The following is an 18,450-nucleotide window of genomic DNA, read 5'->3' on the forward strand; positions in this document are numbered from 1 at the left end:
TTAGTGCTGCTAAAAAAAAAAAAAAAAAAAAAAAACTAACCTAACCTGAGAATGTAAGAAATGTGTCAAAACTTGATAAAACAGTCTGCTCGAGTAATGCCTTTTTTTTTTTTTTTTTTACATTGTAGCTTTTATGCAACAGATACGGAATCCGTATTTATATGACAATCGTAAAGGAATTGCAATTTTTCAACTAATACTTCTGGTGGTCCCTTGAAATTTTATCTGTGCAAGTGAGCAGGCCGGTAGCCAGCCCAAAAATGTAGGGGGGGGGGGGAATCCAACCATATTATAGTTCATTTGCAAGCCTACCGTGAACATTTTAGGCAGGCAGTAAAAATTTAGGAGCCCGACCCCGTAGACCCCCCCGCGTGGATACGGGCCTGCAAGTGAGGGCAAGGTTCTAGATTACTGGTCCCCCTTCCCATTGAGCAATAATAAAGACAGAAAACAACGTGCCCTGCGGGGCTCTAAACCGCCTTCACTCGCTAACGCTCGCTCTGCAATACTGTGTAGATTAAATGTATAAACTTTAGTAGAGAAAGAAACCAACCCAGCTACTAACCTACATGGGGGACCAGTAATCTAGAACCTTCCCGCAAGGGAGTTTTTTCATGTCTTATCTTTTAGGGGACAATAAGAAGGAAATTATTAAAAGAATTGTATTTTAACAACAGTTATTTAGAGTGCAGCGCCAAAAGTAAACCTGCACGCCCCAATTCACCAAAAAAAAAGAAGTAAACCATTTACTGAATATATTGGAAAGTCGCATATCATTAACACAACAACTTTGTCTAAGATATAGAATGCCCAGAAGCATAGAGTGAGGCTTCTGGGCATTCTACCTGTATCTGGGAACCAGTACCTAGAAGCATTACTCATGATTTTCGAAGGAAAATAATGGATTGTCGTGATTAACCGTCAATCGATTATCGCACACAAGCAATGTTGCATTCACACTTAAAACTAAATTCATGTTGCTAGCAGTACTTACCTGCGAAATCCTCTATCTTCTTGTCTTATAAAATATTGTTAATAAATAAACAACACTGTTTTGAATGATCTCCATGTTGCAGTGGCGTAGCAGCTGCCCCCGCAACCCCCGCAGTGCGGGAGGGCCCCGAGGTATAGGGGGCCCCGAAGTCTTGCGATGAATAAAGTTTTAAAAAAGTAGAACTTCAACCTTACTTCTGTCGGCTTTACAAGTGGGGCCCCTTCTCTATACTTTGCGGGGGGGGGCGCAAAAGTGTGCTACGCCACTGCCATGTTGCCTTCTAACTTTCTCTTTATCCATCCGCTAAGTAGTTCCTCCATCAGCCAGAATGAGAACATATAGTTCAGGATTATAAAGGACTTTTGTGCTCTTATGTTAGCTTGTTCGTACTTGTTTTCCATAGTCTTGCATTTGCAAACTGTCTTTTATATCTCACGATATTCAATGATATATTTATATCATAAAACAATATTTTTTAAGACTACATTATTACTCGTTTTTGAGAACCAGTCTCTGACTCAAATATGCAACTAAATTTCCTCATTCTCATTTTTTGAGTTATTTTCTCCTCAAAATTGAGACTAATTTACTCAATTTTTTTTGAGTAGTAAAATGTATTCATTTTTGAATAAATCATTTTTAACAGTGTACAGAAAAACTAAAACTAGCGGTAGTTTAATTTCGCTTTAGTGAAGACCCTTAATGTGGGCTCTAAACCACTACCGGGGCTTCAAATCGGTACAGTTGGCAGGTACAAAGACCATTATGCAAGTTCAACCATCATAATACAGATTCTTTTCCACCATACAATCGCCGCTCCTACAGAACTGTATTACTGAACCATAGCACCGGCTCCAGCATGCCTGAACATATTCGTTACTCATATTTATTTGTGAAAACTTGGTAACGTGGCAACATAATGTTCTCAGTTTCATTTGCCATCTTCAACATCCTTTCCGTCCTGGCAATCATGGAACAAAACCTAAAGCTTCGCGTAACAACATATGGACATGGAAAATGCTCTGACAGCCTATAATTTCACTGATTCATATTTCTTTTCATAATTCAATCTTCAACGATAATTTATTTAGAATTGTAAAACTTTATCTTACAAAGCTTATTAGAAACAAAGCTTTGTATTAAATAATAGTGAATAACCATGAAACGTAAAACTGAACAGTTAATTTTATTTTACAATTTAAAATTCTAACGGAACTATTAGAATTGTTAAGTGCTGTAAAACAAGCAAAATGCAATGTTTACTATGAATTGTAAATAAGAGTCAAGTCTTTCCAATATCATAACTGTCTATTGCAATGGAAGAAGTGTCTTAATAATGATATGTAAACTCGGACAGAAAATTGCATTGTTCGTACTCCTAATATGGTTTGTGTTAATCACTCAGGGATAAACAACATGTGTTTACTACTTTATCACATAAACAGAGTTTGAAACTTTGATCGTATCTTGTGAATTCTGCTTGTAAAAATTGTGTATGGGTTTAAAGTGGAGAATTGTTCAGTGGCGTATCTACCATTAACAGCGCCTAGAGCAAAAGCGGAAACTGTGCCCTACATTAATACCCATATCTCCACCATTACATCATTCATGTCATTTCAATCATATCTGTTGTTTTTCTACTTCTTTGTTAAACATGATCAGTGGCGTATTTACGATTTTGTTTCGGGAGGGGCTTTGCCTGGAAATGTGAAAATTCTGCAAGATATTTCATTTACTTTACTATACTAAGAAAGATTTCGGGGGGCTTAAGCCCGGAAGCCACCCCCTAAATACGCCACTGAACATGATTATAATGGGTAAGAGAACACAGCATTATTCAAAATATGAGAGTAACACCAAAACGTAGGTCTCCAAAGCGCTGGTGACGCAGAGAAACTGTTCGTGCGGCTGTCAGCAACACTTGTGATGTTTCACCCACTTCCAAATAAGCCGTCATCACTGTTGCCACAGTCCTAGCTCCGGAGTGGGCTGAAAAATAGTACCAAATTGAAACAAAAAGGGCTGAATTCATTATTTTATACCAGTGTAATGCATGGCTCTATAACACGAAAATAAAAGAGGTAAAGTTCTAGAAAACTCCCCCCCCCCCCTTCGTCGTCCACGAGTCCAAATCAAGAAAGTCTTTATCTTCGTTAATATGGCGTCACTAGTAAACAACTTATCCCGGTAAGCCGGCAACTACGTCAATGTATTTTTTCGTTGCTATTATTTTTTGGTATAGAATCTTTGCAACGACACATAAATTGTAGACTTACTTGAGCACACGCTGGTCTTCTTGAGAATTTCCAACACTTGATTCAATCATCATCATCATCATAGGTATTCTGCCTTTATTGGCAGGTCACTTACCGCAGCTGAGTCCTTGATTCAACGCTTTCTCTTTTTTTAAGATTTCAAGCTAAAATTTCCACCACACTGCTTCTTTCTCGTCTTTTTCATGCGCCCATCTAGCGTCATTTGTTTCCCGGTATAGTTCGAATGACGAATTTTCGTAGTGTTATGCGATGCAACGTTACTGAATGAATGTTCAACAGCATTTTAAAAGTCCAACACACAACATGAGATGTAGGTAAAGTCTTACTGACACTTTTGAAAATGTGACAAGTATTTGTTAAATGGTGCTGAATTGGGTAGAATTGTACCAACTTTTTCACAAAAGGGGCTGAAAATGCCAGCGTGGTACCAACGGGCCGATGAATGACAAAAAGGGCTGAATTTGGTACAATTGTACCAAGTGTGGCAACAGTGGCCGTCATGCACCTCGCTGGGACGCTCAGCCTTGGCTTGATAGCCATTTATAATAGAATTGACGTTTGGTGCTACCATCAAGTGCAAAGTTTGCGCAGTTATTCAGTTTCTGAACGCAAAAGTCGTGAAATCCAATGTCATTCATTGCCATTTGACGAAGTTTATGGCGAGTCATTCATGAAGATCAAAAACGGTCGCAAGTGGTTTAGTAAGTTTGCTTCTGATCGCACTGAAGCACACGACGAATTTCTTCGTCGCTTTGTAGAGAAGGACAACTTTTTGAAGTCTATTGACATGAGTGATGATATATGGGCGATTCACCTCATACCTGAGACCAAACAACAATTACGTGAGTGGTGGATTTCCTCTTCGCCCAAACGATGAGATTGAATGCTTTCTCAAATACATGGCGCCGAGCTGGTATGACACTAGCATATAAAAACTGCCACAGCGCCTATAAAAATACATTGAACGAAATGACGATTATATAGAAATATCCGTATATATATATATATATATATATATATATATATATATACACCGATATTTCTATATAATCGCCATATAGATAGATATAAGCTTTAAAATGAGGCACACATTATTGAAAATAAACTTTGTACTTCTGAAATAACCTACTTTTGGGATTACCCCCTTCTAAACATTTTGAAAAATTTTATAGGAAAATTAGAAGAAATTTTTAACACCATCTCACCTTTGACCACGATTGTCATATGTATTTTTTTCCATACTCAAACTATAATTTAATTTTTATTGCTTAACTGCTATTTCTATAACTCTTTCCACTCGACTGTTGTGGCAGCACAGACAGCCTAAATATTGGGTTCTGCTCTTGTCAGTTGTTTTTAAGATGAACTATCATATTAGTGTGCTAATTTTGTATCTGCATTAATGTTCATTTTTGTAAAACAGAATCTTAAATATAATGTGTTCAGTTACTATTTCCGACAGACAAATACGAGTGCATAGGGTAAAAATAATGTAAGTGAAAAGGTATAATGTTCTTAAACTTACTTCCATTTCTCTGTCAGCACTTAGTAAAACAAGATCACTCAGTCTGTCTTGACCCATGGATATTTTTAAATCCAAAAAATTTTTTTTATTTACTAAATGATCTTTCACACTTGATAACTTCATAAGCATCCACCTCCGGTTCGATAGTGGGCCAAATATATGGTTGCTGGCCAATTTTAGGCTGACAATGGCTTGATATATTAGGTGATCAATTGCTCATGGAGAATCCAAACATCATTATTTGTTGCTTAGTTAGCACTATTTGGTGACTGATTGATAGATTGTGAATCACATCTTCAGCTCTATACCATAGAATCAATTTGAGAAGCTCTTCAGTTCTTAAATTTGTGCACCGCGAACTTCGAGTAACATTTTAGAGATCAAAATTTTTCATGTAACTACTATGCATCTATTGCGCTCTGTAAAATTCGACAAAGTTTCTGCATTTGTTTTCTAAGCTACTAGTGTCAATAGACTGAATTAGTGTGACGTCACATCCCTTTCGTTGCCATGGTGATCGCCATTTTATTTTCTAAACAAACACGAGCGAAGGCTGAGAAATAACGCATAAATGGTGATGTGTTATGTATTTGATTGTAAACGTTAATGTAATTGAGCAGAAATGGAACAAGCAATATCCTAGAATTCTTTAATAAATATTTTCGATATTCTGGAGGCAACATAAAAGTCTTAATCGTAAACGTAAAATTACTAAGGCAAAATAAATGAGCAAAATGATTCGACCCGAACACACAGTTGTAATATTACATGATACAGAAAAATCAACACTACTTTTACATAAGGTTTGTTCCCCTTCTGTGCAATATATCGAGGCATTTATATTACCAAATAATGGATACCTCTACTTCAGTTCTTCATGTTCGCCTCCACTCTGCCTTTTAAATATTTAAATTCACTATCATACATTACGGAAGACACGTGATTTGATTCAAGAGCATTTTCGCCTTTTTCCACCAACTTTACTTCGTTCTCAAAGTATTTAAAAATTCTAAATAATTTCACAGCCATTGTTTACTCAACACCTCGTTTACACACTCATGTTTGTATAGAAAACAAAATGGCGATCACCATGGTAACGGAGAGGAAATGACGTCACCACTATTCCGGTCTATACTAGAACGCAGTGTGTTGATGTCCAGAAGAGAGAGAACTGAATCAAAATTTTGCAACGAAGTGAACCTTTTCTTCATTTCCATGAGAATACAATAAATTGACGCCTTTTTTCTTTTTTTGTGTCCATTTCTCGTTTAGTGGTTAATCTCCATCTCTTGGCATCTCACCGAGTATAATTTTTCTTTATCCTTGATATCTCAATTTCAACATCTCATTTTGACAAAAGTCAAATCTTTCATCCAGGGACTCACAGACTAAACTTTAGCTTTCAGCGTAAAAGTTATTTTTGGGACCTTTTATATCCCAGAAGGTATAAGGGAAGGATCCTAGAGCTTATTTTGAAATCGGTAGATCGAAAGGAGTATCTTTTTTCCAAAATCCAAACAAAATTGTAAACATGTAATTCAACAAGCTTTTGTATAACTGTTTTGCATTTATTGTTTCATTGGTCTCGCTCTTACCTATCATGATCTAAAGTTACCTATCATGATCCTAAGTTAAAAGTATATGCTCAATGTACACTCATGTCCAAAATGATTGTCACATATCTATAACTGTCTTCTTGTAAAAATATAATTTGATAGTGATTTTGCAGGGTACTTTTAGTGCTGTTACTATGTGTATAATCGAGAAATGTATATTTCTGGTAAATTTCATAGGAAAAGAATTATAAATACGAAAATTAGAATAAGCAAAACAAAATGTTGCTAAATGAATAAGAAAGTTTTATTTTCGCAATTCATAAGAACTACCGGGCGAATTCGTTAGCAAAGTATATTCCTATAAGAATATATTTATAGACATGCGACAATAATTTTGGACATGAGTGTACATAATGATGGGCTTTCGCTAGTTCTTTGGACAGACCTTTGGACTCCACCTAAATTTTGTCTCCGACTTTATAGCTATAAGAACAGCGGATTTTCAATTTTTGTAAACGTTATGTTGAATAAGCTCAGAATGTTTGTGGTTACCGAAAATGTATGTAGAGAGCTTGTGGTTTCAACAAGAAAAAATCATCAATGGGTCCTCTTTTGCTGCACATACACTCGACTAGGTCAAGTCAATATTACAATTAACAAACATTATTAATCAGACATTGTTCTTCATAATTCTTTGATTAACAACTACTACTATGTCCTGCTATGACAGTAGTATTGTCACAACACAGACTGACAATATCTTATGGAAATGACGTTTTCAATGGCTATCATCAATGTAGTGAATAAAAGATCAGAAAAGATGCTACGTGACGCAGCGCGCGACATTTCTGTGTATTATTGGGATGCTCCTGTGGGCAACAGGCTGTAAGCTTTTAGTTAACAGTGATCATGCCAAGTTCAACTGCAACACAGTTCAAATGTGATCACGACTGTATAAAACAACCTGACAGATATGGAAGTTGTGACACTAAGGACATTGGTAATCATGAAACTACTCATGTGGACCATAGCTGCTATTTCTTTCGGCACGCATGACATTTTCATGCCCCTGTTAACTGTTCCAAGGGTATGTCCTGCTTGCCCCATCCTAGGAATGTCTCTGGGATTATTCACTGAAGAGTTACGAAAAACGAAACTTGACGTATTTGCAAACTGATTCCCACTCGATAGTGGCAGTCAACTAATTTGTGAGATAGTGAACGTTCGTAAAATTTTCTTCTACTAGAAGCGATGGAAAGAGTTGAGCAGTTGTATTGCATCAAATTATGACAAAATCTTCATAATGCCAAAATGGAAACAGTTCATAAGTTCCAGTGGAGACCTTCATCATCTTCGAAGCCAAAACAAGACAGGCAGATGTGCAAAGTTAGTTACGACGAATATTTTCTTTGAATACCATGGAATTGTGTATCAGAAAAAAAATGAAATGAAATGAAATCTTTAAGTTTAACGTCCCACGGTTATGCCGGTAAGGAGACGGTGATATGAGAAATGAGTGAAATGGTGGAATGAAGAAAGTGGAAGGAAATGGGAGAACCCCGAGAAAACCCACGAACACGGTGTTTGTCCACCACAAAGTCCACACGGCGCGAGCTGGGATCGAACCAGGGACCCCAAGCACCGGAGGTGAACGCTCTACCACTGAGCCAACGCGCCCCCTCTTTGTGTATCAGAAATGCGCACCACAAGACCTATACTGATTATCTAAAGGTCCTCTGTTGGTTTCATGATGTTGTACGTACAAAGAACAGACTTGTGGGCAGCTGAATTCCAAGAATAAACTTACTTACTTTTCCCTCTGATTCAGGTTTTAATTTCTGATTCCCATAACATTCTTTAAGTTCTTTTCCAGCTGGCTACTTCTCACTAATTTTATTGATCACTGAAGTTAAAAACTCCGCTGAAAATGACTGTTTAAACCATGAAAAGTATTATGTTCGGAATGTGATTACCTTCTTCTGCACCATTTTGAGAATGAAATTAGAGGAGTTCAAGAAATAGTTCCTACAATGGCAGTAGCACAAGATGAAATTATGCGAGACACTTCGTACCACCTCTCTTACAATATGAATTTAAAGAAACAATAGAAGCATAAAGAATTACTTTAGTTTCGTTGAAGCTTCTGAATGGCCCGGACAAGATGTTGGGAGGATGAAAAAGAAAGGCAATGGGGAAAAGTACGGAAGGAAAGAAAAAAAGAAAGGTTAGTAAAAGAAAATATTACGAAAAAGAAATCCGAATTTAATCTTGGGTACCTAATAAATTACTCTTTCACTCAGTACGTTTCATTCCGGTGCAATTACACACAAAAAAATCTTACAGAAACCAAACATAAATTCATTAATAAGTACGCACAAGCTTCCTACGAACAGTCTTGGGAAGTAACGCGTTACTTTTTAAGTAACGTTTCCTAGTAACACGTTATATTTTTCCAAAGTAACTGTAACGGTAACGCGTTACAATTTTTTAAGTAACGTACCTATTTGCGTTACTTTTTCGCGTTATATTTCCGATGAGTAACTACAATATATGTATTTTTTTTTTCGGAAAATGTTCCTTTCCTGTAAGTGAATTTCTCAGAATGGAACAATGGACCATGAACTACATGTCAGTGACCGACAGTCACCGACATACAGAGAAACAGATAAGATCATAGTGCTGTTTTTGGAAGATGAGGACAGCCTCAGGGAAATCATGTGTACTGATTGCAAACACCTGGAAGACTTCGTCATAGATTTTGACAGCACCAAATCAGTACATTCAGTGAGTGAACTATGTGTGCAATGGTACCGGTAGTCCAGGAGTGTAGCCACGGGGGAAGCCATCGGGGCCAGCTTCCAAATGATTTCCTGGACTTCCGAAATGACCAGCTTTAAAAAGATCATGGTAAGATTACTTCACTTCGGTTACTTAATAATAATTTGTGGGCCTCCGAACCCCCCTGGTGTTCCTAGGGTTTTAATTATATGTAAATTTTGTTATTTTTGTTACATTTTGCAACATTTCTAATTGTATAAGAAAAATCTGAAAAAAAAGTCGATATTGTCAAGCTTGACCCCATTCATCATAAAACGCACTTGCTTAGATTTTAGTGTTTTGTTTTTTCTATTTATAAATAAAGTGTTGTGAGCCTCAGAGCCCCCCACCCTCCTTGGTAGTACTAAGGAGCTATTCACCGCATACGCTAACTGCTATATTCCAGTGTTTTGGATATTTATTTTCCTTTGAAACAATTTTGGTATTACAACATGCAGGGGTACACTGAGCTATTGTTCTGGTGCAGTGTTGCCAACTGCATATAAATACTGCAATGTAAATAACGGAGCACAGAAATAACACCTTAGAATTAAGCTAAGTAAAGATGCAACCTACAAGTAAAACAAATTAATATTTCTATGATATATCACATTCTTTTATCTCAGTGTTATTAATACGAGGAACAACATATCATTAAAGAAAAAAATATCCATATTGTTGATCCAATGAGTAATATTGTTCATAATCCTATGAAACGTAAAGTATCCATATTTATCGAAAACAGACAGCTACACCTAGTGCTCTCAACGGGTCGGGTCGGGTTGAAGACCGACCCGTGACCCGAATTGACTGACCCGACCCGACACGACTGACCCGAACCGTGATCCGACCTTATTGACCTGACCCGACAATCCGACCCCAGCTGACCCGATTGACCTGACCCGACTGACCCGACCCGATCCGAGTCGGGTCGGGTCAACCCGATCCGTTTGAGAGCACTATGGTCACGACACTGGGTGAACGCCAAAATGCACTCCCATTGGGAATTAAACCCGGACCACGTGTACCGAAGTCTTACACGTTAACCACTAGCTAGATCAAGCGGGGGATTTGTATATGCATCTTAAGGGGATCTGATACCTCTTCGCTTAGGTTTCTAACTCTCCATTTGATAACATGTAAAATTTAATATGGTAATTTCTAACAAAGTATTGCAGGTAATGACTTGAAAATTTTAATACAAATACACAAGACACATATAAATCCAACCACGGTCTCCAATTTACGTTACATGCGTTAGATTAATTGCAATATATTCTTCAGTAAGTTTGGCAACAGAGAATAAAAAGTATGCTGCAGAGGGGAGAGGGCTGACCATCTGTTTGCTTGTTAGCTGCTTCTAAAAGGACGCTCTTACCAGAAAAATCACGTTGTTGTTCTCACTTCTCAGTGGTTAGAATGGTCTGGACCAGCGGCGGTCCGTGGGGGTAGGCTGCAGGACTGCAGCCCCCCCAAAGTAATTCCATATTTCCGATCCGAGACTTAATAATCAATCTTTATATGAATGCTCTTTTAACGCGCGTTTTGTTGTTCAATTTTTCACCTGCTTTTAGCAAATTTGTTGTTCCACTTCACTTCCTGGGACTGTCAGTACAATCTCCTGGCTTTTCTTACGATGTTGTGATTCCACTTCCTCCCCTTTCTAGCATGTCTTTGCTGATAACGTATGGACTGCTTTCCCTGCAGTCCTTTCGGAGTTTTGACAGTTTCGCAAGCGGGTTCTTCTCAATTTGTATCCGTCTGCTTTGTTTGACGATGTGCGCGTATATTCAGACTTGCCAACTCTAGGGAAATCTCCCCTTTCTAATTCTAAATAAAATATTCAGTTTCTGATTTTTAGCTGCGAGTGGCATAATCTCCCTTTCTTTGATTAACAACGCTGAGTATACTTTTGTTGTTTGTCTACTGGCGGGGTGTTTCTAGTAGGCAAGTGATTTATTCTGTGCAATAGTGGATTATATTAATTCTTTGAAATTGCGGTATTCCGTTCTGTGAGTATTTGCGTTGCGTCGTGCGAGTGATCTGGTGTTACTTGTGAATTTTGTCTTCTGTATCAGCGTTCCCAAAAGACAAGTGAAACTGTGAAACTATACAACCAGTAAGTACGCCAGAAATTTTTACTTGGGGGGGTGTTCAAAATAAAAGGGGGGGTGCTCTCAGAATAGTGATATACATTTTTAAACAAACTCAAAGAAAACAGTATATTTTGTTACGCAACTATTGCAATACTACTACTACTACTACTACTACTACTACTACTACTACTACTTATTATTATTATTATTATTATTATTATTATTATTATTATTATTATTATTATTATTATTATTATTATTATTATTATTATTATTATTATTATTGTATCAGCTCTTCGCAGTGGTAGGTTCAATAAAGTAAGTTCACACATTTGAGTATTTATTATTATTATTAAACTAAGTAATAGAGTGAAACCTCTCAAAACCGACATCGGTGGAACCGATTATTTGTCCGTAAATGAGGGATATCCCTAAAAGGAAGGGTTCTCTCTCAACACCACACCACACATATTTATGGCATGGAAGAATAAGAAAGTTTGTCCTCTTATGAAGGTGTCCACTGTTGAGAGATGGCCGTTAAAAGAAGTTTAACTGTGTTAGGAATTAACCTCCACTATTTTACCCAGTGATTACATTTGAATTGATTACATACGAATTATTGTAATTATTTTGCAAAATTCTGCTATTATTCAATTTATTCACCCCCAGCAAGTATTAGTGGGTGATTTTTTTTCAAAATATTAATTTGGAAAAAAATCCCTCGTCCCATGCTGAAATCACATTCGTTTAGTAATTAATACTGTACAGTACATAGTTACAATTTCATTATTTTAATATTCTAACCCTGCTGTTAACGTTAATTGTTGTAATATTATTTGATCTCTTAATCTCCGTTCCTGCCCCTTCCTGGCTACGTTATTCGCTTTGAATATCTTTCATAAGAAAATTATTCATTAATTTAGTTGTTTTTCAGAAATCCAGTTTTTTAAATTTACAAATATTTTGTATCTTTCTGTTTTGTCTTTTTTAATGTACCCTAATTTTAATAATCCCAGGGCTCATAGTGGTCTGGTCTCTTGTAAATAGTTGAAAAGTGACCAAAAATGGCCAAAAGTACTCGAAGAAGTGACCAAAGAGTGACCAAAATCTCATCACGCCCCTTTTTCCTTTGTCAATTTCCCCATCACCTCTCTCTTTGTTTGTTGTTTTGTTTCATCTTTTCTTCTTTGCTTCTTCTTTTTGAGCTTCCTCCTTTCTTAGGTTTTCTAAGTATGCTTTGTAGTTACGGTAACCAGACTTAGCAGATGTAAGAAGCTTCTGAGTAAGTGGAACAAGTTCTGGCCTATTTCCGAATTTCTTCATCACAGACATTATATTTAACTTAGCATTAAGAGTTCTCAAAAACGTGAAATATTCAAATTCATCACCTACTCTTAAGAACATACAAGAAGCATAACACAAGACGAATATGATGAATCACATAAACACACACACACACACACAACGTTAACGAAGCGTTAACTATTACGAGAGAAAACTAAAATATTATTATGATAGAAGAAGGAATAGACACAGAAGGGTTCTCATCCCCACCTTGAGAGCTTAAGCATCCATCAACCGTCCACTGTGCTTTAGAAAGAATACAAGCTGAAGTGAGAATAAAGCTGACTGTTTCACATGTGGTAGCAAGTACTGAAGCTTTCAGAAGAGTAATGAATAACAAGTTTCTGCCTTTTTCCATTCATTTTTATATTTTTCTTATAAAACTGTCAATCCAAAACAAATCACACGAAAAAGTCACTTTACCTCTCAAAAAAGTAACTTTTAGTGACAATATTTTTTTTAAAAAAAGTAACTTTTAGTGACATATTTGAAAAAATAACTTTTAGTGACCAACTTGAAAAAAAATTTAGTTTAAAATCTGACTCGCTATGAGCCCTGTTCCGCTTAATGAATTTACACAAATAAAAATATACTTTACAAAAAATTACGCTAGCGCCAAATGCATTCCCGCATAACACTAGACTCAGTCTAAAAAGTATATAATTCTTACTTCGATCGATCTCTTCATTTCTAAAAACGTTTTGGCTACACCCTTCTAACGTCCGTCCCTTGACACACCACTTGCAGAGTAGGTTCGAAACCAACCACAGAGCTTTGGGAGGACATGAATATTACAACGACTCACCAAAGGTGGTCGCCAACCCTGGTTCGGCTAATAACATAAGTAAATCTTTAGTGGCCGTAATTGTTCACACCTTAAAATATCTTCCGTAATTATATCCACTAGTATTCTCACCTTTTATACTGTAATTACAAGTCGATGATGAGTAGTAAATAATTTATTCGTTGATTCTCTTTTAACGTATATTCACACAAACTGTTTTGCAATCAAACATGTTAATTATGTATCTATAAACAACTACCTAGCAACCAATTATACAATAATGTATATTTCTTACATATATTAAAAACATTCTTCTTTTGTTATTTTTAAATTAACATTATATCAGGTATAGTGCTTATGTAGAAGCACTTTCTGCCCAAAAATACAGGTAATTATCAATCGATACAAAGTATCTCGTTGTAATATGTTAGGAGGGGCCAAGTCATTAAAAATTCTCTTACAAATATCTAAATTGTGCATTTTGTATTGAGGTCTGGAAGGGACATGAAAAGTTTAGAGAGGGCTAGGCCCTCCTTAGCTCCCCTCTGGTTGCTAGCCTGTTGCAGAGTAACACTTACCAACTGAATCAGGTATAGACTTATTACTATATTGTCACATTTTTCTTTATTGAGGAGGAGGTAGGTTAATGACCGCTCAAGACGTTGCCAATTTCAGTCATCTGCATCAGTCCATTAATCTCTTTTCTCGGAAACGACCGCGGAGCCCAGGAGGGTAGGTATGAGCGGGTCTGTTTTGTCAATTGTTTCGATCGAAACACCGCTCGAAACAATGAAGTCATGTGGTTCTCGAAGCCGTACATGAGGACGAGATCGCTTCGTATTTTGAAGTGATATAAATAAGAATATTGCCTTCTTTCCTCAACGCTAAACCATTTTTTTTAACTTGATGTAATAAATAACCTATATGATACCGACTGATACAATTGGATTTGGGGAAGTATTCCTTTTCCATCCAGGGGTGTATGTAAAGAAATTTGGAGGGGTGTTAGGGGGGTGTTGGGGGGTGTAGATTACTCCCTGTATACAACTATACAACAACTATGAAACTATACAATTAGAATTCCTGCAGTTCTTTTGGGGTGGTCTGTTTCGTCCTTGTCTTCTTGTGAGTGCATTGGTGATCTGTGACGACGTGCGTGTATTTATTTTTTCGTGCTTTGTTGTGGTTCCACATCTTGTGTTTGTATAAGGAAAATGAATAATTCAGTAGAATATTTAAAATCTATTCGATTTGGTAGTTTAACATTGGCAGAAAAGTGTGAAATTAAAGCACATGGGAGACCGACTCCTGTATTAAACATAACACAAACTGCTGTAAGTCGTCAAAAACAGTACACTAGGTGTTTCAATACTGAAATATATAACAAATATGAGTGGATATGTGGGTGTGAAATAAGAAATGCACTTTTCTGTTTCCCTTGTCTTTTGTTCGGGATTGACGATGACGCAGCGAACATCGCGTGGGTTGAAAAAGGGGTATCGGATTTGAAGAGACTTCATGACAAAAGCCATAAACATGAAATATCAAGGAAGCATGTTAATAATATGTTAAATCTAGCCACACTTGGTTCTGTGAACGTCCAGACTTGTTTAAGTCAAGCCTATAAAGACTCGATTGAACGTCATAATAGGTGCAAATAAATAGGGGCACTCTTTCAAAAATCGTTAACTACGTAAAATTTTGTGGTTTTCATGAACTAGCATTAAGGCGGCATGACGAGCGTGAAGGATCGAAAAATCAAGGCGTGTTCATGGGGTTGATTAAATATACATCTGAACTAGATTCCTTATTGAAGTCTCATCTTGACAGTACATCAGCATTTAAAGGGACTTCTAAAAGTATTCAAAATGAGTTACTTCAATGTATGCTAGAAGTCACCAGGGAAAATATAATAGAAGAAATTAAAGCTGCCGAATATGTTTCTCTTATGGCTGACGAAACAACTGACATTGCAGATATGTTTCAGCTTGTTATTGTCTTAAGGTACTGTACTGCAGAAGGTGTTCCTGTGGAAAGATTCTGGGGCTTTTTTAATCCAAATGGCCAAAATGCCGACTCCATTGCTGAATGCATAATTTCTGAAACTAATCAAATCTTAAAACAAGAAACTAATCGAATCTTAAAACAGTAAACTTATTGGACAAAGCTATGATGGTGCAGCTGTAATGAGTGGGACTATAAATGGAGTTCAGGCCAAAGTGAGAGAGGTATATCCTAATGCTTATTTTGTGCACTGTTTTGCTCATCAATTGAATCTTGTGATGGAAAGAGACAAAACACTAAAGTCAGAATATTCTTTTCTAATCTTTCTGCTATCCCGGCTTTTTTTCTCGCTCTCATAACAGAACAGCTGTTTTAGATTCCTGTGTTGCCAAGCGGATACCCACTGGTGGACCAACTAGATGGAATTTTAAATCTAGGACTGTTAATGTAGTGTATGAAAAGCAGGAAGAACTGAAAGAATGCTTCCAAATTTTGTCAGAATCCGAGACCTCAAGCACCGCAACAATAAATGAAGCATCTGCCTTGTTGGGTTATCTCCAAAATGAAGAATTTTCTTTCTGGCTAAATTTTTTTCACTTAGTTATGCCACATCTTGATATTCTATATAACCAACTACAAAGTCGTCAAATAGATGCAGCAAAAGTTCAATCATATTTATCTGCCTTTACTATTGAAATTAATAAAATCAGGGAATCAATAGGACTAATTGATACCGAAACGCAAAGTCAAAACAAAAGGAGAATTGTTTCAAACGCACAATCAAGAACAGCCGCAGCCAAAGAAGTGTGTGATGTTATTTTAAACGAAGTGAACCTGCGCTTCCATTTTACAGACCACTTATCCATATCTTCACTTCTGCAGGAATCTAATTTTGATGAGTTTAGTGCTTCCTTTCCCGAAGAAATCTTCAATAAATGTACAGAACTCTTTCCTGTGTTTGATAAAGATAAACTTCATACAGAACTTAGTGTAGTTTATGCAAGAGAAGAGTTAAGGAAACTTGGTGGTGCTGTGAATTTCCTCCAATATATTATAAACAATAGTCTTGCTTCCACTTTTTCTGAAGTGCTAAAACTTTTGAAAATATTCATAACGTTGCCCCTTACTACTAGTGAACCTGAGCGATGCTTTCCTACCCTTAAAAGAGTGAAAACTTTTCTGAGAAATACAATGGGAGAAGAACGGTTAACAGCACTTGCCATGTTATCAATAGAAAAGGAAATGGTTGAAAAGATTCCTAACTTTAATAATAGAGTTATCGACAAGTTTGCTACAAGGAAGGACCGTCGTATGGAATTAATTTTTAAATAAGGTAAGTGTTTTATTTTATGCAGCCCTCCTAAGTATAAGTAGCACAAGCCGCCACTGGTCTGGACTGTAAGAGCCCAAAACCACTTCTTTCTTCCTTTCACGGTTTGTTTGTTTCTTCCACCCCTTGCAGTCACAAGAAGACAACTTGTTTCGGAAAGCATTTTGAATTAGTAGCAAAAAGCAAAACTGAATGACACTACGGACGGATTAAAGGGAGGAGCGGTCACTCCCTCCGAGAACATTTGAATACTTTGAATAATCGGAGTAAGAAACTAGAAATTGCGTAATCTAATAAGAAAAGTTTGTTGAAGTATACAGATCAAGACGCATTTCAAGTGTTACAGTATTGTACTCTCCTCGCTTCCCCTCCCAATTCCCTTCTGAAGAAGTTCTCTTTTGTTTCTCTGTTCCATATTAGCCTTTACACTTACACTTTCACTATCCAGTATTGATTTTGACCATACCATCAGCACAGCAAGGCGAGTAAGGTTTACGAGTCCTTCCTGCCCCCTTTTTAAAAAATTGCTAATTATAAAAAAAAAAATATCGAAAACAATTCATCTCAATGATAAAGACTTATATGCAATCTTAAAATAAACTCGCCGCCTGTCGATCTAATATATACGAATAGATGAAAAGTTAGTTTGAAGCCTTATGTATTGTTTTTTTGTAAATAAGTCCGAATTCATATTTGTTTCTATTGTTGCATCGACAAAAGTGAGTGCCAAATCGTTTTAGGCTCGTTGGTCTTTGCGAGGTCCCTAAAGATGCAAGGCCGTGGGCAGTCGCCCACTACTTGAAACGCCTCAACACTAGAGGTCTGCACGTGCTCGGGCCTATAAAGCATGCATCACTTCGGGCCCGGGAGGGGTTCGGGCAGTAGCGTCATTTCAGATTTGGCTTGGGGGGGGCAAGACCCCTTGATATATATATAAAATTTCGCGTTTTTCACTGACTTACTACTATTCTATTGATAAAATATATATAAATCTCAAACTCAGAGGGGCAAATGCCCCTCCCTGCCCCCTAAATGACGCCCCTGGGTTAGGACTGTGAATTTTTAAATATACAACCATATTTCTCGGACTTTTTCTGGCCTAACTTTGTAAATATTGTGTAGAACGATACAAATTGCACCTTTCTTTCTGCAGGACTTTTAAAACAACTGCAAAATCAAAACTCGAATTGCCGTAAATAAAAATACAATTTTGAATTAATAATTAAGTTTCTGTAATTCGGACTTATTTCGGGCTCATTTGATTATCACAGAGCTCAGTCCGAGCTCGGGCCTAAATACTAAGACATATTTCGGACTGGGGTCGGGCCTCACATTGTAAATTCACGGGCCGGGTCCGGGCTGAAAATTCTGGCCCGTGCAGACCTCCCTCTGCACCCGCACACATTCCTTCCTAGTCCAGAAAATCTCCTCCCCTCCGCATCGTCAATAATGGTAAATTTGTTCCTCGTATATTTGCTTATTATTGTAAGAGAAGTTCAAACCAGAACTCTAAAATTTGTTCGTTCTCTGGGGTAATGTGAGTAATGCAAATTAAGAAAGATATGCGTAATATACACATGTCAGAAAAAGTTTATATCAGTTTGAATAGACCTTGTACGTAATGTTTATTTTAGAAATAATAAACTTATGCAAATATATGGAGACATCTGAAATTTAATGTTAAATAGTGGCGAGTGAGCCAGAAGGGGCGTGCACTATTCAGT

At 36.9% G+C, this 18,450-nt stretch overlaps 1 protein-coding gene across 1 annotated transcript; it reads left to right on the plus strand.

The window, feature by feature from the left end:
- Positions 1 to 15,999: 15,999 nt before the first annotated feature.
- Positions 16,000 to 16,728, plus strand: LOC145670042 (zinc finger MYM-type protein 1-like). The gene has a single exon (XM_081738397.1). The coding sequence runs from the start codon at positions 16,000 to 16,002 to the stop codon at positions 16,726 to 16,728; it is 729 nt and encodes a 242-aa protein (XP_081594523.1).
- Positions 16,729 to 18,450: the final 1,722 nt, after the last annotated feature.

This window comes from Thermobia domestica, chromosome 1, assembly GCF_964235325.1.
Source record: "Thermobia domestica chromosome 1, izTheDome1.hap1.1, whole genome shotgun sequence".
Lineage (NCBI taxonomy): Eukaryota > Metazoa > Arthropoda > Insecta > Zygentoma > Lepismatidae > Thermobia > Thermobia domestica.

Bases quoted from the DNA above. Each gene is read 5' to 3' on its own strand.
- LOC145670042 (XM_081738397.1), top strand. From the start codon at position 16,000: ATGCCACATCTTGATATTCTATATAACCAACTACAAAGTCGTCAAATA.